Below are 26,705 nucleotides of genomic sequence, written 5' to 3'. Positions count from 1 at the left end.
CCAGTTAGCCAAGCAGCAAGCCAATGCCAAAAATATGCAACAACTAGAACGCCACTGCAATGCTATTAATCCCGTTCAACACCCACTCCCAAATTTATGCTTTTGATCCCATCCCATCCCATCCCATCCACGCACACCATATAATAATTAGCCCACTAGGAAATAAACCTTAATCTCAATCTCGACGCGAGATTCATGCAACTACCGCACCGCTCTGAAACCTCATTCCCAATACCCAACTACCCTCAAACTCCACTCCTCTTCTGACTCTCGTACCAGCTTTCTTCCAAACCGCCATCCCAAGTCCAATATCCGCAACGAAAAGTTGCCATTCCCCACTCGCTTTCGCGTTTGCACTTGTAATTCCTAATCCTGATTTCTCCTCGTCACCAACTCCCTCACCCATACTCATTGCTTCTAATAGACCTTTCTTAGGTGCTCCCATTGCAACGACATATCTCGCGTGGATGTATAATTTTCGTCCATCAATTACACTGACCTTTCCACTCGTGGGATCAATGCCCGTAGGAACATCAATGGCGAGAACCGATGCTTTACTTCGGTTGGCCCATTCAATGAGTTCGTAAGCTGCAGCCTGATCACCTGTTCGTAATTCTTCGAATGACATTGTGAGACCAAGAAGACCATCTATAATGAGATCGATAGGTGCGCCTGATGTTTTAATGAAATCAAGAAGTTCGGTCTTGGTAAAAACTTTACCACCAAAACTGCGGAAAACTTTGATTTGACATCTAAGCCCAACTAAAAGTTCGGAATCACGTTCAAGACCGAGGACGCAAACCACAACGTTAAGACCGTGATTTCGGAGATGTCGACCTGCTGCTACAGCTCGGAGTCCACTCTTATTGTTCCCGGCGAAGACTATAACCGTTGGAACAGTAGACTTCTTGCCTTGGGTCAAACCACGACCTCCAGTGTTCACAGCCGACAATCCAACTTCAGCAATACCACGACCTGCATTCTCAGTCATCATGTCTTCGGTGAGGCCAAGTTCAGCATCTGCGATATTCTCCAGGTTAAGCATCTGTAGCGCAGAGATAGGCTCACATCGACGATCTGAAGGAACAAGATACAACATAGGCTTTGACGGCGCCACTGAAATATTTCGTGATGGTTGGGAGCTTGGAACAGTACTTCCTTTCCGTGAAATAGGTCTGTGATGGTTGGCTATTTTATTCTCTGGTCTTCGTGCACGAGAGTTTCTACCACTCCCTGAACCTCTCTGACTACTTATTTCTTGGATGTCGGTATCATCAGCGTCACTCTTCCAAAGTTCGGGAGCCTTTGTCGCACCGTTTGGCGTATCCAAAACATTCTCGGTAGGATGAAGATTCTTTCCCCCATACGTTCCGGGCTTTGCCTTGGGTAAGCGATTGTGTCCGACTAGGCGGTCTGATTCTGCTATAGCGTCCTCAGCCTGCATTTGGTTGAAAACAGATTTCTTGTCAAATTTTGCCAAACTACCAGCAAAGTCAAAATCTCCCATCTCTTGCACGTCGGTTGCTTCTTCAGTAGCCCATCCGTTCTCGTCCATATTCCTGTTACCCCTTCTTTGAGACTTTTTCAGGGTTGCAAATGGTTGAAATGAAGTGACCGGTTCCAGCAAAGGAGTTTGTCTCCAACCTTTTGATCCGGGGGTATTTTTGGAAGGGCCAACGATTGGCTCCTGGAAGACACGTTCTACAGGCTTCTTTCCTTGGTTCTTTCTCCTGCGAGTTCGTTGTCGTCCTGATTTGGTCAAAGCGGGCTCTACCGACAATCCAGCTAGTTCTGTATCGAGTTCTTCCAAAATCTCCGCTTCTTTATGCTCTAGTTCCGCCTGATCGTGTATTTCCTGACTTGTCAAACTATCGGGCAAGGTGGATGAAGTATTCTGTTCTTTGCGCCTATTCTCACGACCAACAACAGTTCGGGCTGAACCATCGCGTTCCATCGAAGCACTCTCCAATTGAGAATACGATGGAATCGATGCTGCAGGAGAAGCTACCGATCCCGGCCTCCTTCCCATGCTCAGAATCGCCGGATCCTCAAACTTTTTCGCAACCGACGCAGGTACAACCGCTGGCTTCTGTTGTATAACCGGAGAGGGCGGCTTGACATTTTCATTCCGAGCCTCAATCAATTCCGTAATTTCCGCCGCGTTAATTGTAAACTCAGGGACATATTTGCCGTTAGATGGGCATGTAACTATGAGGCACTTCTTGTTAGCTAATGCAATGAAATCGTTTGCTAACGTTACGTGAGCACCAACCTTCTCGTAAAGTCAAGCTTTTACCCGGTTCGATACTACTGACGATACCTCGCAATTGTGCACCAGGTGGAGAACTTAACGTCACCAACATGGTAAGCCCAATAAATTGGTTCGACATGTTGGGTTTCGTTTCTTTGGCAGTTCACCACTGGCTGGGAAGAAAGTTTCGTGATATGCAGTAAGAGATGGATGGTGGTATAAGCGCGTAGTTTTGGGTAAATAGCTCTCAATGAATGAAGATAGAGAGAATTATTGGTGGAATGATGATTCGAAATGGGTGCAATGGGTGTAAGAGAAAGTGTTTCTCGTGAAACAAACTTGACAAACTTGACAGCTTTGTTAATTTTTCTTTCTGATGGTTGGGAGTTTACAAGGGTAGGTAATAGCGAGGCGCGAGGTGAGACAAAAAAGTATATCGGGTTTTAGAGCTAGTGATAATAATCGCCGCCTCAAGATATCATCCCCGCCGCCTTATCGATAGATAGATAGGTAGCGCGGGGTGAATTTCAAGGTTTGTTAGGAAGGTCTCGTTGTAGATCCTACAAGACGGACGAAACGTACTCACTGGGCAATCAATCAAGTCATCAATATACCTAGGCAGGTATGTGCCTAGTAGGTACAACAAGAAAGAGCGTCATTATCACCAGATCTATTTGAATATACTCGTGGGCGATACTTTTGATGATGATTTAATCATCTTAAGAAGTACTAGGTAGATATATGGTGAGGTGGTGCACAGAGAGTAGGTAGGTATGTATTACAACATGAGAGACATTTTCGACATTACATATCCCGAGCATTCCTTGAAGTATAAACATTCCATGGGTGGTAAGGAGGTGATGGTGTGGATTCAGTTTGTATTAGCTATTTTACAAGAAGTCCTTGTAATTTGTTCGTAAGTAAATTTAATACACATGGAGATGGAGGGTATAACTCGTACTCGTCTTTTCATCCCATACTTAACAATGGCGCCGTGCAAAGTCAATCCCGTTTTTGCGGGTTCAATACCTATTCATAGATCGCCTACCATATAACCCTTACAGCTCAATCGAGCAAATCTAAGCAAATTCCAGTGACTCCTGCAACACCCCGAAATCTACCGGCATTATTCTCATAGATGCCCGCCACTTCTGAATTGGCGTGCCATCTCTTCCTCGTCCTCGTCGAAGAAATTGTCGTCTTGCAATGGCTTGATGGGTTTCGTTGGTATCTTTGGCGGATCTGCTTTCGCAACTCTTGGGTGTGCCAAAGCTTTGTTGACGCTATACAAGCTGTTGTAAAATTCTGCAACCCTTGGGTGGGCCATAACTTTCTTTGGATCGAAATTCTGAACCTCCAAGCCAGCCTGACTTGTTGCCCGACTCAACGCAACATAAGCTTGGCCGTTCTCGAACACTCTTTTCAAGTCAATCTTGACACGCTCCAGGGTTTGCCCTTGTGCTTTATGAATGGAAAGTGCCCAGGCAAGAATAAGAGGAAGTTGGCTGCGCTGCGCCTGGACCTCTCCGTTAGGAAGTTCAATCTTCCAATCCTCTGGCTGAACAAGAAGGTCTCTTACAGTTCCATCTGGGATAGAAAATCGCACCAATGGAAACAGTCTTCCATGATTGGAGACGCCAGTAATAGGTAGCTCCTTGTTAGTCTGTTTGAACCTTGCGAGATCTGATTGGCGGTGGTTTTCTTCTTCGGCATCGGAAAGTTCTTTTTCGTTGAGTATATCTGGGTTGGCATCGTAGATCTCGAACGACTTTTCACTCATAAAAGCAACAACTTTTCCAAGTGATCCGTTTACCAGACCATCATCCATGTTTTTGATTAGCATGACTTGAGCTCCCTTCTTCAATTCAATCGATTTAGGAGCCATCATGTTGGAAAGAAGTTTTTCCCTCATCCCTTCATCGGTAATTGACCCAGAGTCGACAGCCTCAAACCTGTATGCCTTGCCGTGTAGGTTTCTCAGTCTAAATGTATTCGAATTCTCGACCTCATTTCGGGTTGGGAATCTAACAACAGTTAGTAATGAAAAGGGTTGACAATGCACCTATACGCACAATTCTGTAGCTGTCAAGTCGTCTTCATAATTTATAGCGCGTTTCATCTCAACGAAAGCTTTTATAGTGTCTTGAGAGACCTTCCCCAGCCGCATCTCGTTTAACATATTTGCAAACACTATAAAGTGTTAGCCTAAGTGAATAGATATAATGGATCCAACTTACCAGGATCCTTCTGACGAAATACTTCTGTTAGACCAATTGTATGATGAATTGCAGTTCCCCAAGTAGCAGCGTCAAATGCGAATTTGACACCTCGACTTTTTTGGTTGTAATCTGGAACGGGAGGTAGTTGGAAGAAGTCTCCGGTGATCACAAGTTGTATACCTCCAAACGGTCGGCCATTGTTACGCATTCCTCTGGCAATCTCCTCTAACTTATCGAACAAATCGCCATCAACCATAGAAATCTCATCAATGATTAGAACCTTAGTTCTTGTCCATCGAAGCTTAGCTTTGTTGTTTTTCTTTATTTTCTTTATAAGCGTAGGTACATCCTCCTTACCCAGTCCAATACCCCCAAAACTGTGCAGTGTCACGCCCCCAATATTACAGGCAGCTAAGCCTGTAGAAGCTGTGACAGCAACTCGGTCACCCTCGCGGACATATTTCTTTTTCAACGCAGCAATGATTGATCTCATCAAAACGGATTTTCCAGTACCTGCAGATCCAGTAAAAAAGACACTTTTGCCCTGATCCACAACAAGGTCCTTGACCCGATTTTGCTCGTCAGTTAACTGAATCGGGGCCAGTTTAGCAGTCTTAGTACGCCCATGGGACTCCGCTGCAGCCTTTTCAGCTTTGTCAATTTTTCTCTTTCGCATCTCCTTGACCGCCCTCCTCTCCTCTGCAACCTTACTTGCGGTTGTGTTCCATGGCAAATGCTTATCTTTCTTGTCATGAGGTAGAGGGCTAAAATCCCACTCGCTTGGCTTTCCCTTCCCATTGGTAGGGCACTCGTTGACATAATGACCCGTCTTTTTACATTTGAAACAAACTGGGGCAGCAGATGAGCCAATCCCTTCGGAGCTTGACTCTTCGGCTTGCTCTTGTTTAAGCGATACCTCATCTTGTTCTGACTTCTGCTGCAGCCATGGTAATGTACGTCGTTTCGATTTTGGTGCCTCGTCGTCTTCAACGACTATGGCAGACTTTGCCGCCAATTGCTCTCGCTCTCGCTCTCTTCGTTTTAGAGCTCCAGGTGGCGTTCCTTTATTTGCAGGTGGCGAGGACGACCAAGTCTGCGCGCTACTACTTGGCACACGTTGTGCATTGAATCGTTCGCCGAATGGGGACGAAGGTATTGTTGGAAAGGTAGGCTTTGGGGGCGCTGCTATGGAAGCATTGGTAGACAAAGGTTGTGTAGGCAAAGTATAACTGTAATCGAAATCTATGGCATCGTCCTCGCTAAATTCGTCCGCAAAGTCTTCCAGAAGATCAAAGCTGCTATTCTGGGTATCTTTAAATGCGTCATCCCCGCTGAATAACGAACTCATACGAGAGCTGCCGACACTTGATATAACGGTCGATTGACTCTCCTTAGACAATAACTTCCCATTTGCTGAAGCTGGCCTTAGGGGCTGTATAAATCCGCCAATTGCCTGCGAAGGTTTGGGTTTTAATGATTCTTGAATATTTCCATTTCGTGTCAAATTATTTGGCGTAATTGCTATCTTTTTTGCATCGTTCTTCGCATTCGGATGTGAAGGCTCTGTAGCCTTAGCTTTGACCGCTCGTTTTAACATCGCGTTTGCGATAGAAGAGTATGAAGCTCCTCGAGTTGGTGCATTGGTGTTGTAGAATGTTGAATGAGGATGCGCTCTCCAGCGTTGCGCGAAAAGACTTCTAGTGAGTGAAGAAAGTGCTGGAGGAATGGTACGGCCAAGTGGCATAAAATCGTTTGGGGAAAGTGCGAATTGTTAGCAATGCATTTAGTTTCACCTCTTCCTGTTGTAGGTAAGTGAATAGAGTACAGTACTATGTAAGTGACGAATTGAACAATTGAAAATTGTTTTGTCATTTCCTCGCGTCACGGGAAGCCGCGTTGGGAAGGACCGCGTCGTATCAAATCAATCAATTTAGGTTACCCCACATTGATTTATGTAAGGAAATTTTATGGGGCAATTACCAAACCTAATTGTGTGTACATCCATCCATTTGATAGTTTATTGAGTTTATTAGCACTTGGTATCAATTGATCTCAAGCTTATAACAGCCAGGAACCATTCAGTGGGCCAAGACCTCTAACAGCTAGGAATGCCGTCAGTTCATCTATTCATCTAATATTCAGGTATTAGTGCCTACTAGGTAGGTAGTTTGCTTGATCATCATATCTAACCTAACCATGTGATCTTTCTCATACAATGTTTTCAAATCTCAGCCTTACAAGACCCAGACACCATGATACCCCTCCCCCCCCTTGGTGGATCATTCCAACCTTGAGTGAGGCATCTTCACTGATCTATTGATCATCTATCGAGTCACAAAGCGATCGATTCCTATTTCACCATCATAAATATAGAGTAGAGAGGATCTGTAGTTTTCATTGTTGATGTTGGACAGCATTACTTTTTATGGGTAGCTGTGAATGATTCTAACTCTACAGTGCCCTCATCCCATTTTGGCTTCCTACCTGCCAAGCAAATCCTTCGATTCTGCCGAAAAATCTTAGGTCAATCCTATCATTTTCATTACAATCTTTCGTATAACATATTTTATGTAACAGCCAGCCATATCGATAATGACAATGTTGACCAAAAAGAAGAAGTGTCATGGCACAATATAAACGGGGTAGTCGCTATAGTAGATTCGTGGACTCATGAGGAGAAAAGGCGAAGAACGAGAGACCATAAATCAAATGCAGAAAAATAATCCAAAGGCGAAGATAACCTAGAAGAGAAGAAAACAACTTTTTTGATGGACGTAACAATCACCTTTCCAACACTAGGGAACATAGGAAAACTACGACGGATGGAAAGAAAATTATCTTGAAATAGAGCGCCCTATGCAACTTCAACGCTGCTCGGCCTAGCCGTCAAATAAGAGACCAAAGCACAGCTGCGGAAATGAGATTATGCCACCAAAATTTAATATCCCGGCTCCCCATAAGACCATAAGAACTTGACAAAGCAAAATACACCTGAAAATAGTTGCTCCAAAAGAGGTCATAAATGCGTGCGGCCGTATAGAAAATTAGCCTTGGTAACCACCAAAGCCGTTTCCGTAACTTTGCGTAGCGGGAGCACTCCACTGCGCGGTTGGTGTTGGTTGAGCACCACGACCATATCCTCCAGCACTGGCAGGGCCACCATATCCCATGGGTTGGTTGCTGTATTGTGCTGGAGATTGAGCTGGAGGGCCACCGTATCCTCCTTGTTGACCAGCGAATTGGCCTGGGGACTGCTGATTAGCCATGGGTCCAGCTGATTGAGGTCCAGCTTGCGGAGGCATTCCACCGTATTGTGGGAAATAAGCGTTGGGTGTACCTGGGAATCCACCAGGAGTTGGTCCAGCTTGAGGGCTGTAGCTTTGCTGAGAGCCATCGAAGCCTGCTGAGGTGGGTGCTTTATCCTTACCCCACTAGAGAATCGTTAGCATAGAAGAGATATGAAGGGAAAAATCAAACTTACACTACACTTGAGAGGACGACCATTGACATTGTATCCACTCAATTGACAAATGGCGAGTGCGGCATTCTCATGAGAGTCCATCTTTACAAAAGCAAAGCCTCGATCGGCTTGGAAACGAGTCTCGACAACATATCCAAAATTCTGGAACAATGGGACAAGATCCTGTTGTGTTGTGTATGGTGTCAAGTTTCCGACATAGCAAGTGGTTTGCCATTGGGGAGTTTGTTGAACAATCATATCATAGCTCTGAACACCATGGGTTGGGAAGTGATGATGACCAAAAGGCGTGGTAGGAGTCATGCCCATGGCAGACATGGCTTGTTGCTGCGAGATAGATGGCTGGCCCTTCTGGTTGGCCCAGTTGCAACGAATAGCTCGGGAGCCCAGCCATTCACCGTCCATAGAGCTTAGTGCCTTCTCAGCATCCTGACGCTCACGGAAAGCAGCAAAGCCGTAGCCCCTGGATCTTCCTGTCTTCATATCCCACATAACACGTGCCTCGGACACAGATCCAAAGGCAGAGAAAGCCTGTAATAGAACCTCGTCATTCACTTCGTTTGAGAGGTCTCCAACAAAGATGTGGAAGTGGTTTGATGTATCTTCCTTGTTTGATGTGTTCGATTGGTAAGCCCAGTTCACTCGAATTTCCTGTATGAGATTAGTCTGCTGCTTGAAGGACCCATAGAGCGACACTTACAGCCTGGTGGACACGTCTTCCATTCAAAGTTTGCATGGCTCTCTCAGCTGCTCCGGGATCATCATATTCGACGAAACCATAGTTGAATCCCTTTGACTGAACCTCGATTAGCATAATGTTATAGTCAAGTGAAAATGTATGGAAAAGGAAAGAGTTGAAACTGTTAAAACCCTATTAGGAAGTTTCGTAGGCTCCTAAGGCTCAAAGCTTTGGGATATGACGGCAATGAAAAAGATTGATACTGACAGCACCTACATTCTTGTCAGGAATGATTTTGACATTTTGAACATGGCCAGTTGTCTCAAAAATTTGACGGAGTATTTCTTCAGTGACTCTTGGGTCAAGACCTCCAACATATAATGCGCGCTTGTTTGGTTCCGGTGCAGCTCGGCGAACAAATCCACCAGCGCTGTCTGGCGACATTACCCCACCATTCTCGCCCATAGGAGATGTAATAGCAGTTGGGATTGGATTTGTGTTTTGCGGAATAATGACTGGTGGAAGTGGTGGCGGTGGCATATGCGAAGGATTGCCCTGGCTGTTGTGGCCATTCTCATAGCCTGGCGCACCAGCAGAAGTCTGCGGTGGTGGTGGGAGCTGAGCACTGCCTGGAGCACCGTTGTCTGCCATTGTAATATATGATCAAAGATGGTACTTGAAGTGGTTTCCTTGAAAAACTTGATCGGAAGTAGATAGACTTAGAAATCGGAAGTAGGAAATTGTCTGGAGAGGATCGAAAAGAGATCGAAGATACAAGGAACGAAAAAAGTTGAGTTGCGAAGGTGCGCTGATTTACGTTCTTGTGTAACTTGAACGATAAGAAGCGCGTGAGACTCGAAAATTCGATAAATGACTTGCGAAATAGATCGATGAGAAAGTTAAATAAGCAACAAGTTGTTAATCACTTGTTGTGTGAATGAATAATTGAACTTTGGAATTCAAAGTGAACAGAGGAAGTTCAAGATCAAGCTTCGGATGATGCAGAAGTAGCAGAGAGTAAGAGATCGATAAAGGAGGGGTTTTCTGCGACCAAATGCCAGAAGACCGAGTGAGAAATAGAGAGGATGAGACGATGATGATAGATTGGAGATGTATGAATATGAAAGAGATTAATCAATCACGACCGTAAAAACAGACGAGAGGAATAGAGAGGAGACAAACACCACTCGAAGATCCAAACGCCCTTGTATTGACAGTAGATTGAAAAAGAGAGATGGAAAGAGACGACGCTGCAAATGATTTTTCTTGCACACAGTAGGAAAAAAGATGTTGAACGAAGAGAAACTGGGGCGGGGGGGGAGGTGAAAGTAGAAGTTTGGCGCAAATTACTTTTACTGCAAGTTGAATGAAGGAGGGTCCTTTTTCTGGTAAAAACGGTAGGTTGTAGCTCTTCTTTCTTTCTGTTAGTTTCTACGCTAATCAAGAGACAAGGCTACTAGGTACCAGATAGGGTCCGGGTAAGCCAAAAGATGGAATATTACTAGGGGATGATATGTAGGTACCTGAGGTTATGGATTATCATCGATTCACTCGTTTGAATTGTACTGTGAGACTGTGTATGTGTATATTCTGTTTATATATCAACTAACAACGACAATCGGGTTCATCCATATTCATGTGCGTCCTTTCTTTCTACGCACTGCCTACCTACCATTCCTTTGGGTTCACCAAGCCAACAGATTTTTATATTCTTTCTCTCCCTCAATACACATGAGGACATCCCATACCTACTAGGTCCTGCAGGTGATGTGATTGACTGCTCAACTGCTAATTTCCGTCTGCTTCTTTCGCTTATGTACGGCGATTCCTTCCTCTCAATGCAAGTGAACTCTTTGGGATAAATTCAATTGATTCAATTAAGAGGTTCGCCTTCAGATATTCATTATTTCCGGATATTATATATGGTGGGGTGGGATGGGGAAGATATCTGCTCGTGTATTGGATGGGACATTATCGTCCATGATTTCTTCTCATGGGTATCATTGAGTACTCCAGCTGCGCAAGATTCATTGGCTTGAAGTTCTGTCAAGATTCCATTGAAGTATATAAGTTAGATACATATCAATAAGTAATATACTTGCTGTTTATTTGTATACTGGCTGTTGATTTTGGTTGAACATGTGATAATTATGAACGGCTCAGATTCAGGACTGTACGGAGTAGGGACATGTCATTCACAATCAATTGGTAAACTATACCTACCCTAGCTAGCTACTAGGTAAGATATAAACTCAATTCCGTGAGGACATCTATCATAAACATACAGTCAGCTAGGTACCTACAGGATATAGATTCACTTCCTCAATATATCTTTCTATAAATATCTTGGCTTCTTCTATCTCCTTTACCCAAAATCTTGATTCTTTCCCAAATTACTTCATTCGACTGCTTCCTCAAATCAATTCACGGGAATCTTTTGATTGGTCGTCAGATACCTGTCTCCTACCTACCCTACCTGGGTTCAATTCAATCTTCATTGGCCACCACCTACAGTCAGGATACTGTGCATGAACTGTCTTGTCTGTATGTAAACTACCAACAAGACCCCCCATTGCACAGCACAGCACGCACGGAACGGAATCATTACTCTATTCAAATGCTGCCCGCTGGAGCGGTCCGAGAAAGTTACTTTAAGGAAGTAGATGATGCTGTACCGACGGGAAGGAATATCAAGGGATACCGATTGGCAAATTACTCAATCGATACGATAGTACAAGGTATAAGTCAACGTCTTGTGGACAGATCATCCCATCTTTCTTGAAGTTAAACTTCCGTGCGGCCCCAGGCATGAGCATTGAGCAGTGCAGTAAGCACCACACACAGACATGGAATCGAAGCTTATCTTGCAATCTCATCAGAGGGGTTTAATCAAAGTTTACGTCCCGACAGCTCTAGTTTCGACGGATAACCCATTTTCTTGATAGTTCCGACAAGCTAATGACGGATAAGAAGTTGTGTTATTAAGGAGATCATCTAACAGATTCGAGTAACCAACTAATAAGCATCTTAGGTATGAAGCAATTATGGAAGTTCTCCTAAAGGTTGTTATCAGATTCATCAGGCACTGTACGCCTTGATTCAAGAATATTTTTGGATTCGTCTCGGCCACTTCCTATGGAGCGGAATACCATCGAACCTCCTTCTATCCTTTGCTTCCACTGGGTGATGGGTAATATTTTAGGGTGAAATTGCTTTGCTTATCAGGGAGGTGTGATTTTACGCCTCATTTGTGCCTCAAAAGCATTGAAAAGGTCAACATGGGTGTGTTAGCAACTCATTCGTCAATAGCTCCACGTTATCCAACATGAAACCAACAGCGAGATATCACCTGCATTGAGTGAACACATTTCTATCGCAACATCAAGGTCTGAGGGCAATAAATCTTTACATCATACCTACTCATTCACCATTCCTTTTGCTACATTACCCCTCCAGTTTTACCATCTTACTTTAAAGATCACTCCTAGTTAGTAGCTTTGCACAAGCCTCTTGAACGTCTTTGCATGCGGTGAGGCATCAAAATTGTATCAAGGAAAGACATAACTCAACTGTATTTTGGATTAGTTGTGTATGCGTATGTAGATAGGCTGGCTGATTGGCATATGCTGAATTTTGATTTTGATTTTGATTCTGACTATTCTCTATACAGGCCCGTACCTGCCGAACTACAGGAACAAGGGGATATGACAAAAAGCTTTGATTGAGCATCAATTATTAGTAAACCGTGCAAAGCCTTGTGAGACTTGTGTAAGCTTGGTACAGTGATATTTAAAGTGGGGATGATCGGAACAATGTTCGCCGAGCTTCCAATGACTTTCATCTGTACTATGATGAAACCAACAGTGGAAACCTAAAAGTCTACCAATATTCACCATACAGATATCTTTTCTAGACAGGAAGGTCGACTCTTCTCTCCTCTATAATAGATTCAATCTTGTTCTCAGAAAACTCTTCTACCAACCTTCACACCAGCTGCTAGCACACTAACTCCCTTTTGACCATGGCTCAAGCACAACAACCCAAAACTCCTTTGGAGATTCTGCAAATCCAGATCAATGCGATTGTATGTGCTCTGGGAATTCGATCATTAACTCATAATCTAACACATTTATCAGCTTATAGAGACTGGCAAAGCTCTTCGCGCTACAGGTATAGAGGGAGGGAAATCTATGGCCATTTCCGCCATAAGACTACACTCGACTATTCCATCTATAACCGACAATTTCCACCGAGCTTTGGACGATCTTGAAGCTGAGATTGTAAGTAGACTGACTGCTTGCTTGAATATTTAGTTGCGCGGCATTGACCTGAGAATACAGATACGAGCAAAATCTGTTTTGGGTCGAGATTTAGAGGAATTGCGATCGAAACGAATTGCGGCAGAGAACCCGCCTGCTCAAAACATAGAGATCCCCGTCGCACATGAGCCCACACCACCTCCGCATATCCCATACGAAGATACAACTTCGGCAATAAAGCAAGAGACGATCCAAGACAACAATTCCATGCCAACAATTGCGAAGGAAGAGGAAACCCCAATCAAAATTGAAATGGCGAAAGAAACTAGAGATGAGGAAGAGATGAAAGAGCCTACGATTTTATCTCCACCCAGTACAAACGACAACAAATCCCAACCAATTGGCCTTGGAATAAACACTACGCTTCCTGCTTCTACAGACGCCCCTGCAACGGCCACAGGAGGCGGACAAGATTCTTCAATCGATTCCCTTTTCGATAATCCAGACAGCGCTACCAATGTAGATTCCGCAGCTCTCAACTTCGACAGCATGGATTTTTCAATGCTGGACACAGCTACCAATACTCAAAGTCAAGATAATAACCACACACAAAATACCGAGTTCGACCTCTCAACGTTTGGGAGCAATCCTCAAGATTTCAACATGAACGATTTACAACCTTCTAACGAGGCTTCTTCTAATAATAATAACAATAATAATCATAATGGCGCAAACATCACTACGACCACTGCTCAAGGAGATATGATGGATGATATCCTGAATATGGCTGCTGGCAATGATACGAATGACAACAATAATAACAATAATAATAACATGAACATGGACTCAAATCTCGACAATATGGTCGGAGCCGACGAAAGTGTATTTGATGATTTATTCTTTGGGAATGATGACGATGGAAATGTTGGAGGAGACATAGGCGAAATGGAGCATGGTCAATTTGATAGTGCATTCTTTGGTATTGACTAAAAAGTTGTTGGGTATACCATTGGAAAGCGATATCATTTTCAGAACTTCAAGAGAAGGGTGTGGTCATAGAGACATAATGTTTTGGCATAGGGGATAATGTAATGTCTACATCGAGGATGTTGATTGCTCTCTAACGCTCCTTTCCTTCCCAATCTTTTCAATCCCATTTCATTGTTTTCGTTCAATGTAACCAGATTCTCACAAACTATCGGAAATGTTATCAAGCGAAACTTACTGATATTTTCACTTTTCATGACTGTGGTTCGGGTCTCCACGAATGTATACATGGCATACACAACAGTATTTGTACCGGCTCAGATTGCAATTTGTTAAATCAAAAGTTTCTTGATATTTGTATCACTTCACGTATAGTCACTCAATCATTTGTTCCATCTGGAATATCAAATTTATGTAAGATTACGATGTCAAATTGTATATTTAATTTCAAAAACTAAGAATTCTTCAACGAGACCAGTCTCTGAATCAGAAAAGGTATTAAAGAAGATGTTGCGAATACGACGTGTAAGGAAGTTTCCAATCTCGTTCGTCTTTGTTCAATTTCTACTCGCTGCTCGGAAAGAAAATCTATATCTAGATCTGCCCCGGATTTTAATTCAACATCGAGCCCATTTTTTCTTCTCCCAAGCACCCCAGCTCATTGTACCCTCCTCGTCATAATACTCAATTTTCTTCGCCGGCTTAAACCATCGCTCTCTTTCTCTCTGCTGAGCCAGATGCTCTTCCTTTGCTTCAATTCTCTGGAAGTTTTCCCTATTTTTGCGCCTCGATATCCAGCGTTTAGCGTCAGCTAGTTGGCGGACAGTTTTGGGGTAGATGGCTCCGTTGCTGAGGGTGTAGATTTTTTCGGTGGCTCGTGGGAGAAATCGGGCGCGTGGGGTGGGGGATGCAGAACTCCAGACTCCGCCGTGACTGAGAGGTTGGGAGGTTAGTGCGAGGAGGGCTTCTGCGGTGAGGTGTTGGGGTGGAGTGGATTGGGTACTTGTAGGGACTACAGTGGTGGGGGAGATGAAGGAGGAGCGTCGATCGGGATCTGTAGGAGAAGATTTGTGATCTGCTTTCTCGTCGATTCTGGGTTGGGTTTTGGAAGGTGGTGAGGTGGTGTTTTTGGTGCCCTCGCTTGGAGTGGAGATAGGGGGGCGTTGGGAAAGGGAATTGGGCCAAGGCATTTTGGGGATGATGCTTGTAAGGATTGAGAATTTGTATAGGGATATCCTTTTGCTACTTGTGTACAATTGGAGTATTGTATTATGTACGAATTTTAAGGGCCTGGTAATTAATCCGAATTTTACAGTGTTGCTATCCCGGCAAAATGTTTCTTTATCCGATTGGAGAGGCTTGAAATTCCATCCATACATAAAGAAATGACATAGCTTTATGAGGTTTTATCGGCGTTGTTCTGAATCAGTTTGGTTTTCAGAACAAAGGAATCAGTATGAGACATTAATGTGGAAACTTCAAGTACTAACGACTACACAAACAAGAGAATCGAAATGCGTCTTAGGGGAAGTTTTAGCACAACAAAGAATAACGAATTTCATACTATTCTTCGGTCTTTTTAATCTTCGAAGAAATCATCTACTTTTCCTCCTTATATAACGATAGTCAAACCCAGAAATAAGCAATCAGAAGCAAAAATGCCACGAGCGGGCCAGAAAAAAGGTGATCGAGATGATACATACAAACCTAGTAAAGAAGCCGAAGAAGACATCGCCGACGTCGACGTCGACATTTTAAAACCCACCAAAGCAACCCTCAAACCATCTAAAATCACCAAGCCTCTCTCAAAAGGAGCTTCAAAACAACAAACCCAAAAGAGCACTCCAAAAGGCACTCCCAAAGGAACACCCAAACACACACCCCGATCTACCCCCAAACCCCCCTCAGCAGGCGCCTACAAAAAACCCTCTCCCCCACCCAACACCCGCACCGCCGCTCCCTCCTCTACCACGATCATCCCCTCCCTACCCAGCGCGCCGTATTTCTGCTGCCGCAAACCACTTCCTCTCTCATCTTCTTTCCCTCCTGATCTCCAACGCTTCTACACTTTCCTCGTCGACTCCCTCACTATCATGTATTTTCCTTCACCCGTGGCTAAACTCCCAGCGTGCACGACCTATTACCGATTTTCGCACCTTTCCCTCACCACATGCACAGAAGTGCATCGATATTTTCTCGCGTACGAGCCGCGCGATGAAGTCGAAGGGGTATTTTCCGAGGGTAGCGAGGCGGATGTGTTAAGTAAGGCCGGGCGTTGGGTAATGAGGATGGGGTAGAGAGGAAACAGGATGTGATGATTTTGAGTCGCAATGCGAGATGTGAGGAGCATATGAAAGAGGGATATTGGTATGTTTTGATGAGGGTGGAGCAGGTTGTGGAGAAGGAGGTCAAGAATGTGAATGTGGGGTTTGTGGGCATGGCTACGCAGACGGAGACGCAGGGGGAGGAGATGGATCATGAGATTGATTTGGATTTGTATACGTAGAGATTGAGGGGGGACTGGTGGATGAAGTAGAGTAGAGAGAGATGGGTTTTGGGATGGGCATGTTGAGTATGCTTTATGCTGGGGTTTCAAATCTACGTACGTGCCTCCGGTGTTTTATAACCAAATTGTTTATCCCAGGAAATCAGCAAATTTGTGCTTCTGCATCTTCTGAAAATGAATCGAAGAATTGTCTAATCATGGGGATTGTTAAAGAGATACTTGATATCCGTTTGGTATATTGTACTCATCTGGAATATAGAGTCTGATTAGAATTCAAATTGCGGGTAGAGATTTGTGGATTGACGCCATCTAGACTTCAGCGCAAGCTAATTTCGTTGAGGAAAGATCACGAGCAAAGAACCCTTCTGATTATCCAATCTTTTCTTTTATTGTTGGCTACTTGGCTCTGGAGACGTCTAGAAAGAGTTTCTAAACTTGGGTTTAAGATTAGTTTGTGAAGTTAGCCGGACGATGGCCCTCAATAAGAGCAAGATGGCTACATCGGTTTCCGTCTCTGGTACATACGAAAAAGCACCTTTAATTCAAATAAATCCTGCAGCTCTGGTAAATCCAGAACTCTTAAATTGTGCTGAGATAAATCATTTCTGCTTACCCTGCTTCCCGTTCGGCTGTTTATAGCGCAAGATATCTTGTCTACAGGTGGTAAGTATGGCAATAATGCACCTAGCATGACTCTAGGATATATAGAAGATTGAATTAAAGGGCCTCAAGAAGTTGAAGTGAGCCTGGTATCTCACTATAATAGCACAGAGACATTAAATGATAAGAATGGGTGAGATAGAGGTAGAGATGTAGTCTACCATTTGTTCAGCTTAACTACTGGCTAGGAGAGAGATGTTATGATGACAACCTCGACACACTGGAATAACTGGAGTATGGCCTTGCCATCGTCTCTGTGTTCTTCGTGCTTGAGAAGAACGTTTACTCGAGGATTCTGTCGTCTCTCTATTATTATGGAGAGAATGCAACTATTGAACACATGATAGGGAATATGGGAACACCAAGAAACTCTCAAGAGGTCACACGACCTAGTGTTACAAGAGACGAGTTCTGTACTGAGGCGAGGTCTCAGAATAGTGGAGAAAAGGTGTACAGGATTTGAAAACGAGTTGAAGGATTAAGTCCAGGCTCAAGAATGGTACTATGGAAGGGGTGAAGCGGATGAGGCGGCTGAGAAGTGTATTCTCAAGTGATATCAAATTAAAGAGGTCGGATGCCAAGGGAAGAACAGCACAGAGTTTCTGGATGCAGCATTGTTTTATGCGTTGATGTACATGCAGCCTGGAAATTCAGCCGCAGTGCCTGATTTGCATCGCGTGGAACAGATCGGGTGGGTTCGAGATTCAGATAACCGTTGACGCATCTCAGCATGCTATTTGTCGTCTAGTCAAGCAACAGACGGAGACCGAAAACGCTCATTTCACCGCCACAACAAGAGGTGCGTGTCACGGGTATTCTTCGGTCCACTTTCCCCGTTAAATATCGTGGCGAACAAGTCGCTGCCGAATGATCCGTCCAATGTAGGTAATGCTTTCGCACGAGGTGTTCCAGAAACTATTTCGGGAGTGAAAGCACGTGTACCCAAGCATACATACTTGTTCGATATATTTCACTCTATAACGGCACTTTCTGAATGCCAGCGATCTTTCTGGGTGCATATATTCGGGCACTTACTTTGCTTGGGCAGCAGATACCGTAGTACTCTGAAAAGCAAGCTTTTGCGTACCAAATTTTGCGTCCTCCTTGAGAATGCACACTCATTTGAGTGTCGGGCTCGAAGAAATATAGCTGAGAGTAGAGGCTGTTATGCGCCACTTGGTATGAAACTGATTCTGCATAAATACGGAGATGCCACGGAGGAATACCAAGTATGCTCCATACGTGGAATTCTCAATGGCTCGAGCTTCCCATAGCATGCTGATCTGGCAATAGCCAGGCTCGATAATGCCCTCGTGGCTTCAATTGTATTTTCCCTTGGGTTGACATTCAAAACCTCATTATTTGTATTGAAATGGAAGAGAAGGTTGGTGGAAGTATTATAGATGAAACTTCAAGGTCCGCTGGCTTAGCTTATGGAGTTGATGGGCTCGAGACAAGTTCGAGATAGGGTGATTGGCTAAGCGGCTTACTCATGAGCTCATACGAGGGCGTGTCTTTGATGAATGCCGAGCTAAAATTTAAGCGAATTTCCTCATCAAAACCATGCTTTATTCTATATATTTATAAATATATAATAATTCAAATATTCATTATAAAACTTTAAAATTTGAAAAATATAAAGAGATTTAATTAATAATTAATTTGATATTAGAATTATTAATTTTTAAATTGAATTAATAATAAAATTCTATATAGAAATTTGATTCTTAAAATAAGTATATTTCTTATAGAAATTTTAAGTATTAAAAATTCAATATAAATTTCGACTTAATTAAAAACTTTAATAAAAAAAACTAAAACTATATTATTAAATTTTAAATAAAAATTTATTACTTTACAAAATTTCAAATATATAATAATATTAATTGATTTAATATTGAATTCTAAAATGAATAAGTTTTGATATGGAAAAAGTGCTTGCGCACGGACCCGGCAATCATTAAAAACACGCCCTCGTATAGGTAGTAACTGCCGACGGGCGTTTAACCCTTTTCTACCGCCAGCTTGCTGCTTTTCTATCATTTGGCGTTCTTCGTTCATCTGGCAAAAATGGCAACGGCTGAGCTAACCATTGTCAACCCTTAGTGCTTATTCGTGGACCTTCTCCACTCCCCCATCATCTTCTTTAGCAGAATTATCTCTTCCAATCATCCAAATATTCATTACAACAAGCATTGCTCCATCTTGTCTATCTATGGTCAGAATCAGTAGTTAAAGTTTTGAGTCCTTTTGCGTCCTTTTGCGTCTAGAATGACCGAGTACTCCATCAAAGCACATAACAGCATGTGCAAACATATCATTGGTCGTGTCTTCTGAACTATCTGCTGGCAAGGATCGGGGAAGTCTCGCCGACAAGTGTGGAATAGGCGCTGCATCCGCTGTATGGATATTCTTTGATACCAGCCATCTGGTCGAGTATGCAAATATCCTGAGGGATTTGGAGGGGTGCTTGAACGGCATTTTGGAAATATGTGGACCATCATCCAACAATGTGCGAAAGTGCGCAAGAGTGTGCGCCTTAACCGCTGATTGGACTCTACGTCCTAATAAATTTGTTTGTCCCTACCTACTGTGAAAGTACAAGTACCTAGAATAGTCTCCCCGTACTTTCCTCGGTGATCTGTTTGTATATTTCTCATGTCGAATTTAGCGAAATCTGATATCGAGCGCTTAGGTCGCCAAAGACCGCCTCAGTTCAAGACAGTATGGACTGAAATCGGATTTGTGTACGTCATCCTCCTCTTCTATCTTGTAAATTTGCCGTGTTCCATCTGTTCCACTTGGATCTTTCTGGTGATGTCGATCTTTCAAATGGTTTTCCTCTCAAACGACCTGAAGAGTCAAAACCCACCGATATGGAGACAGTGTCTCGACTCTAACCGCCCCTTTTCAGCGCTGATGTATGAGATGTCTCAGATTTTCTACTTGTGTTTCTCAAGTTCTTTCGGTATGTCGAAATCAAATAGTGAGAAATGGTTACGTTCTTACGCCTTTCGTACAGGAGTATTTCGTTAGCGGATTTGCCGTCATTGTTCCAAGCCTTATGAAAGATCTCAATATTCCAATATCCTCATCAACATGGCCAGCAACAGCTTATTCTCTGATGGTTTCATCCGTAATGCTACCCTTCGGTAGACTGGCAGATATATACGGTGGAAGACGAGTTTATATCGGTGGTCTCGCGTGGCTCACGCTCTGGTCGTTGATTGCTGGATTCTCGAAAGATCAATATATGCTTGACATATGCCGGGCTTTGCAGGGGCTGGGCCCAGCTGCATTCATGCCATCCGGGATGATGTTACTAGGTCGAACATATCGACCAGGACCAAGGAAGAATCTCGTTTTCAGTGAGTAACCCTTGATAAAACCAATACATATCTGACCGCTTCTTAGGTATATATGGTGCATGTGGGGCCGCTGGATTTTTCATTGGCATTTTCTTTGCTGGGCTGACTGCCGAATTTGCTAAATGGGCATGGTATGTACAATTATATCTATTTAATGGATTGGATTAACTCGTTTTAGGTTCTTCTGGGTGGGGGCTATTTTGTCTTTCTTGAGTGTCGCTTCTGCAATGCTTTGCATTCCATCCGAAAACGATAAGCGCGATGACCTTCAGATGGATTGGCTTGGATCAGGGCTTCTAGCAGCCAGTTTCATACTTTTTGTTTTCGCCATAACGCAAAGCGCTTATGCGCCGCACGGATTCAAGACCTCATATATCATTGTTACACTTGTGTCAGGGATAGTTCTTTTCGCAATCGCGATGTATGTCGAACGATATGTTGCAAGTCAGCCACTCCTACCATATTCGCTTTTTGCTGTCCCGAACATGAAACCTCTATTCATCGCTTTATTCTTCACATACGGAAGTCTTGGAGTCTTCCTGCTTTATGCTACATTCTATTGTACCAATATACTGGGTGCTTCGTGCCTGCAACTGGTTGCATGGTTTATTCCACTTGCTATTGGCGGATGTCTTATCGGTACATTCGGCGGCTTCATACTCCATCTCATTCCCGGCACAGCTCTGATTATCTTCTCTGGTATATGCTGGATCATTGCCCCTTTACTATTCGCACTCGCTCCCATACATGCAACATTCTGGGCATGGGTATTCACCGCAATGACCTTTGCAACTCTTGGTATAGATATAACATTCAACGTCACCACTATCTTCATCACTACTTCTTTACCTTCGTCTCAACAGGGTCTTGCAGGCGCCCTGATAAACTCGATAATGCAATTCTCTATCGCGGTATGCCTCGGTCTCTCTGAAATCATTGCAAACGCCGTGCAGAACAAAAGCGGGAGTTTGCGAGAAAGTTACAGAGCCGTATTTTGGTTCGAGGTCACATGCGCTAGTATCGCATTGTGCATCCTGATTCCCTTTTGCAAAATTGACTCCGCGACAGCTGGACTGACGGACGAGGAAAGAAAAGATTGCGAAGCGGAAAATAAGATTGCAAATAACCGTACTACGGAGATAGAGAATATGGATCGGGGTACTCATGCGGGTCATTTCGAAACACCATCTTCCTCTTCTGATTCGCTGGGTCAACACGCATGTTGAGCCTGGTTTCTTTGGTGCAAACTCTTATTGGACATATATATATTTGGTATTCTCGGTTTTGTGAAAATAGGGTTAGGGAGGATAGTATGATTAATAGCGAGGAGTTGGAACGGATGGAATCTCGGTCTAAGGAAACAAGAGGGGGGTAGGTTGGGAGTAACGCGAACTTTTCTATGCATATGTGTGAGGAGGGTTATGGTGCAATTTTGAGCCTTTAGATTTTCCGAGAGGTTGCGAGTACAACATGCACTGGGGAACGTGGGATACTTTTAGACTGAATATTTAAAATTTAAACGTCGTGTGGTTAGATAGAATCATATATACATTCGTGTTTTTCCGTTTCGGCTACAATGAAACCATTGGAAATACCCATCCTGTTGTATGTATTATGAACAGGTGCAAGTTTGAGGGACGAGTTTGATACACAGATGACTGAAGAACAAGATTGTAATATCAGGAGAAGTATCTAATTACACAAAATGACTTAACATCCACAGACTACAAAAGAATCAATATCACACATCCAATATCCATCAACAATCCCCCAAATCCGATTCCCCAAAACGACATCGAGCAAGCATTCCAAAGTCCGCAAAAAAAAAACATCCATGTACCGAGATTCCCACAAAGAGTCTTTATCAAATGCCAAGGTACAAATTACACCAAGCCGGATCACATAGTCTATCCAACATACTATTATCAGATAACACTATTTCAAAATTGGGAAAGGGAGTCTACTCTCCCCTTAGCAAACGAAACAGAATAATAACAAGAAAAAGAAAAAGAAAAAAGAGAGATACATATAGAAAAAAGAAACAAGTATTTATAAACCAGACTCTAGAACAACATGAATATGAATATGTGCAATACATGCTTACTGCAAATATTAAGCATCTATATAAGATGACCTAAACAAAACAAAACTAAACATCAAGTATCTACTCTTCCTAAATGATTAAATCACATCGCAAACGCGATGATTAAATCAGAATGCACGCACCGTTAATGAAGCGCCGATTCATGGTTATCCCCTCGGTGACTACTTGCACATGGATATTCCACTGATTTCCTTAGATGCTCTCCCAGCTTCGGGATTGCAGTTCATACTCACACCCGAGTGAGTACACACACCTCGACACTTAACATCCAATGAAAATTTGCCCCTCTACAAGTCTCACGAACAATCCCTGAAAAACCCAGCCGCTTGCGGCCTACCACCATTCTACTATAACCATATTTTCAAATTGGAAGATACACCAGCCATCAAGTACATTTCACTTCACTAAAAGCAAACAGAACATCAACAAACAAGACAAGTAAGCAAGTGAGCGAAATCCATTCATTGATACGCTATACCATACACATCTTTGAAACTCCGCTAAGCCCCTATCAATAATGACGCCATGATAGCTAACCACACCTTTTCCTTTTCACGTAACCCTAATTTTCCTTTCCTTTATCCGCAACGCTAGTCTTAGCCCCAAGATCTACTTGCTGTAGATTTCCCTTTGGGACTGGTTCCCTTTGGCTCTTATTTAAACTTTCCCCCGAGCCCGATAATGATTCTTTCAAACCGGTCATTTGAAAACTATCATTTTCCATGGGACTTTCCTCCATTTTGACACCCGAGTCCACAAAAATTGGCTCTTCCTCTTCTTTACATACTCCATTTTCGCAGACGAGTATCTTAGTCTTGTCGCTCTTTCGCGCATCCTTCAACAATAGATTTCGCTCTCTCAACCACTGTCCATTCCCCTCCGAAGAATTCAACCGAACAATCGATCCCAAAGAACCCCGGGGCTCCTTTTCAGATTGCTGAACCCATCTTCCCCCTAAATTATCACCAGGTGCGTCATGAATCACCATACTCTTTACACCCAAGTGACTTGCTACAATTGCCGGCATGAAACTAGGGAATAACCACGGATATTGTAACATTTCGGATTCAAAACTTTTCACAGTTTCTTTCGCCTTCTTTGCATAAGATTCATCGTTGAAAATTGAAGACAAGCGATACAAATTCGAGGAAGAGACGCCATTCGTAGAAGGTTCGGAAGAATCCATGGCATCTTTGAGACGAAGGATCACGTCTTGAGCAGAGGCGGTACTTGAAAAGAATGCACCTGTACCGTTCCCGTCGTAGAAAAGATTTATTTGCGATTCTATTGATTGCCATTAGTATCACTATGTATCAATTGGAATGAGGGTCACTTACGTTGAAGTTCATCGGCCCATTGAAGCCACTTCTCGTCGAAAGTAGTTTCATATAAATCGATAAGTCCTTCAATCAAGAATGCATAATCGTCCGCAAATCCCTGAGTATCACCTCGTCCTTCACGCCAAATCCGGTAGAGAATCTTGGCTTTATCGTCATACAGATTTTCCTTGATAAATGTAGCTGCCTTGAGGGCTGCATTTAGGTACTCTTGAGCCCTGACTGGATCGAAACCGTTGATAACGGAGGATAATCTAGCTAAAGCCCCTATCGCAATACCATTCCAGCTGACAACGATTTTATCATCCATAGCTGGTTTCACCCGGTCAGCTTCTCGACGTCTTCTTAATTGCGCTTTGCCTTCCTTGATAACCTTTATAATTTCAGCCTCCTTGATGCCAAATTGACTGGCTAACGCAGATGGAGTGCTTGAAATGGCTAATACGTTCTGGTCCATGAATTCGTCATGTGGATCATTCTCCTGCGCCACATTACCGTGACTAGTAACATTGAAGAAAGCGGAAAGTATCAATCCACGTTCGCTGCCAAGAATATTTTCAAATTCTCGTTTAGTCCAAACGTAATAGGCGCCTTCTCGTTTCTCGGAATCACCATTTTTATAATAACTGTCGGCATCTTCGCTTGAATAAAACCCTCCCTCCGAGTGTGAAAGAGTGATCGTCAAATAATTCGCGATATCGTATGCGACTCCTAGAAACTCCGGGTCTCGCGACAAAAGAAAGCCATCCAAGTAGAGATGTAGAAGCTGTGCATTATCGTAAAGCATTTTTTCGAAGTGGGGAAGAGACCAATCTGCAGTGGCAGAATATCTAAAGAAGCCATTTCCAACATGATCATGAATTCCACCACGAGCCATTTTTCGAAGAGTTGTAATAGCGATTTCCTGGGCTTTTTGACAATCAGGAAGTCCAACAATGTCAATTACAGCTTGTGGAAATTGGCCCAAACGGAGCAAGAAGGCTATTTTTGAAGGGGTGGGAAACTTTGGAGCTGAACCAAACCCTCCATTTGCCTGATCATAGCTACTAGCGAAATGTTCAGTGACTTCTTCCAGTAATTCGAGATCAATATTGTCCACACCCTCCCCCAGTCTGTTACTCAAGGTACCCTCGTTAGCGAAATCCTTCAATTGCTGCAAGCTTTGTGCCGAGTCCTGTCTACATCGCGATTCTTGTTCTGACCAGACAGTACTCAATTTATCCAGAATTCCCAAAAAGTCGACCTGATCTTCGAAATCTGTCGTCTTACTTGGTCCCCGCCAGTATGTACCCCCAAACACTGGCTCCAAACTCGGTGTCAGGAAGACATTCAGCGGCCATCCTCCAGAGCCAGTCGTCGCTTGCACAAAGTTCATATAAATTCTATCAATATCCGGACGTTCTTCGCGATCGACTTTGATGGGTATAAATGAGCTATTTAATCTCGCAGCTACTTCTTCGTTTTCGAATGACTCGCGCTCCATTATATGGCACCCTTTGTTCCATGTCGTAAGCCCTTGATCGTATCTTTTGGCGAGTTTCAAAGAATGGAGAACTTACAATGACAGGAGCTGTAACCAATGCTCACAAACAACAATTTATTTTCCCGGCGCGCCAAGTCAATTGCTTCATCCCCCCAAAGCTGCCATGCCACCGGATTCGCAGAATGAGCGCGAACATATGGACTCTTGCTTTCAATGGCTCTATTGACCAGCTGCACTTTATCGTTCTTCTGTTCCGGTACCGTCGTAGTGGCCTTTCCCAACATACCCTTCAAAGCCTGTCCAATGCCTTGGGCCTCCCCCACTCCACGCATGTTTGAACTCATCATGCTCTGAACTCAAGTGTCTATCTTTGAATTGAAAGCTTCAATGTTCTCGAAGTGGACCGTAATCTGTATGTTCAATCTCAAATGGGAAGGTGAAATTCGCGTGCGCGAGAAGTGGAGTTGAGTTGTCTGTGTTGTCGAGTTGACTCTCAAGGTCACTAACGGCTGCCTCGTTATCCTGATAAAATATTACACTTTCGTTTCGGAAGGACGACTTTGTTTCAAACGAATATCAGATACAATCCAAGATATCTTACACTCAAAAAGATGTCTGAAAATCTTCAAAGCATTAAAAGAAGAGTACAAACACTACCTGAATCCAGAACAATATCTTCATGTACCTAGTATTGTGTGAAGATAGAAAAAAGTCGAGACACCTGCATTTCTAGGCGTATCGCCTTATCGTCAGTATTCAATCACCTCTTGAGTCTTGATTAGCTCAGATATAGGCACGGACCGTTTTATCCCGCAGCTGCGCTGCCACTACCGAAGACTGACTCATTCTTGCCAAGCTTTATTCATCCCGCACAAATCTCAATCCCACCTCACTTCAACCATGCATCGATTGTCACATCGTTGTAGATCCGTTTGAACTAGATCGGATCAACGCTCAAGAACGCGGGTGAAGATTAACGAGATTTCTCATTGATCTGAAAGGAATCGATCAATCATCTTACACTTTGGCGTGCCTCAGAGGGGTAAATCACCATCAAATCACCATCAAATCACAGTCAATTCACAATCACAGATACAATCAGGAACTAATGAAGTTTTGGAGAAAGGATCTCAAAGACCTATTAAGTTCAACTATGTACAAGAACTGAATGATGAGCAGAAGAATGCTAATACGTGCGAAATAACTTGAAGCAATTAGGAACCCAAGTCTATCAAGGGGTATCTAAAAGGCGCAACGCATAAAGTCAAGAAGGTCGTCGAACACCCAGGGAAGACACGAGATCCATCCATTTCTGTCCATTTTTTATGATGTCGTTAAATGCGTATCGAAGGTATGGAGTTGCGGCCCAGAGCC

The 26,705-nt window shown here is 43.4% G+C and overlaps 8 protein-coding genes across 8 annotated transcripts; 3 read left to right on the top strand and 5 right to left on the bottom strand.

Moving 5' to 3' along the window:
* Positions 1-193: 193 nt before the first annotated feature.
* EAF02_006406 (uncharacterized protein) lies at positions 194-2,390 on the bottom strand (the record flags this gene model as incomplete). The annotated part of the gene is made up of 2 exons (XM_038902454.1): positions 194-2,208; positions 2,273-2,390. 2 exons carry the CDS (start codon positions 2,388-2,390, stop codon positions 194-196), a joined length of 2,133 nt encoding a protein of 710 aa, XP_038757674.1.
* Positions 2,391-3,383: 993 nt separating this feature from the next.
* On the bottom strand, positions 3,384-6,214 carry EAF02_006405 (uncharacterized protein; the record flags this gene model as incomplete). The annotated part of the gene is made up of 3 exons (XM_038902453.1): positions 3,384-4,275; positions 4,324-4,441; positions 4,489-6,214. The coding sequence occupies 3 exons, from the start codon at positions 6,212-6,214 to the stop codon at positions 3,384-3,386; spliced, it is 2,736 nt and encodes a 911-aa protein (XP_038757673.1).
* A 1,300-nt stretch (positions 6,215-7,514) lies between these two features.
* EAF02_006404 (uncharacterized protein) lies at positions 7,515-9,278 on the bottom strand (the record flags this gene model as incomplete). Its single annotated transcript, XM_038902452.1, has 4 exons — positions 7,515-7,901; positions 7,952-8,599; positions 8,649-8,744; positions 8,895-9,278. 4 exons carry the CDS (start codon positions 9,276-9,278, stop codon positions 7,515-7,517), a joined length of 1,515 nt encoding a protein of 504 aa, XP_038757672.1.
* Positions 9,279-12,648: 3,370 nt separating this feature from the next.
* On the top strand, positions 12,649-13,876 carry EAF02_006403 (uncharacterized protein; the record flags this gene model as incomplete). The annotated part of the gene is made up of 3 exons (XM_038902451.1): positions 12,649-12,711; positions 12,764-12,907; positions 12,968-13,876. 3 exons carry the CDS (start codon positions 12,649-12,651, stop codon positions 13,874-13,876), a joined length of 1,116 nt encoding a protein of 371 aa, XP_038757671.1.
* A 614-nt stretch (positions 13,877-14,490) lies between these two features.
* EAF02_006402 (uncharacterized protein) lies at positions 14,491-15,063 on the bottom strand (the record flags this gene model as incomplete). Its single annotated transcript, XM_038902450.1, has 1 exon — positions 14,491-15,063. One exon carries the CDS (start codon positions 15,061-15,063, stop codon positions 14,491-14,493), a length of 573 nt encoding a protein of 190 aa, XP_038757670.1.
* Positions 15,064-15,531: 468 nt separating this feature from the next.
* On the top strand, positions 15,532-16,170 carry EAF02_006401 (uncharacterized protein; the record flags this gene model as incomplete). Its single annotated transcript, XM_038902449.1, has 1 exon — positions 15,532-16,170. The coding sequence occupies one exon, from the start codon at positions 15,532-15,534 to the stop codon at positions 16,168-16,170; it is 639 nt and encodes a 212-aa protein (XP_038757669.1).
* Positions 16,171-19,697: 3,527 nt separating this feature from the next.
* EAF02_006400 (uncharacterized protein) lies at positions 19,698-21,633 on the top strand (the record flags this gene model as incomplete). Its single annotated transcript, XM_038902448.1, has 5 exons — positions 19,698-19,786; positions 19,977-20,007; positions 20,062-20,407; positions 20,454-20,538; positions 20,586-21,633. The coding sequence occupies 5 exons, from the start codon at positions 19,698-19,700 to the stop codon at positions 21,631-21,633; spliced, it is 1,599 nt and encodes a 532-aa protein (XP_038757668.1).
* Positions 21,634-22,862: 1,229 nt separating this feature from the next.
* Positions 22,863-26,053, bottom strand: EAF02_006399 (uncharacterized protein). The gene is made up of 3 exons (XM_038902447.1): positions 25,408-26,053; positions 23,849-25,342; positions 22,863-23,795 (listed from the first exon to the last, which is right to left on the bottom strand). The coding sequence occupies exons 1-3, from the start codon at positions 25,676-25,678 to the stop codon at positions 23,074-23,076; spliced, it is 2,487 nt and encodes an 828-aa protein (XP_038757667.1). The 5' UTR covers positions 25,679-26,053; the 3' UTR covers positions 22,863-23,073.
* Between the last annotated feature and the right edge of the window lie 652 nt (positions 26,054-26,705).

This window comes from Botrytis sinoallii (assembly GCF_014898435.1).
Source record: "Botrytis sinoallii strain Bc 23 chromosome Unknown BSIN_010, whole genome shotgun sequence".
Classification (NCBI taxonomy): Eukaryota; Fungi; Ascomycota; class Leotiomycetes; order Helotiales; family Sclerotiniaceae; genus Botrytis; species Botrytis sinoallii.
Note: the sequence above shows the minus strand (reverse complement) of the source record. Positions and strands in the feature narration are given on the sequence as shown.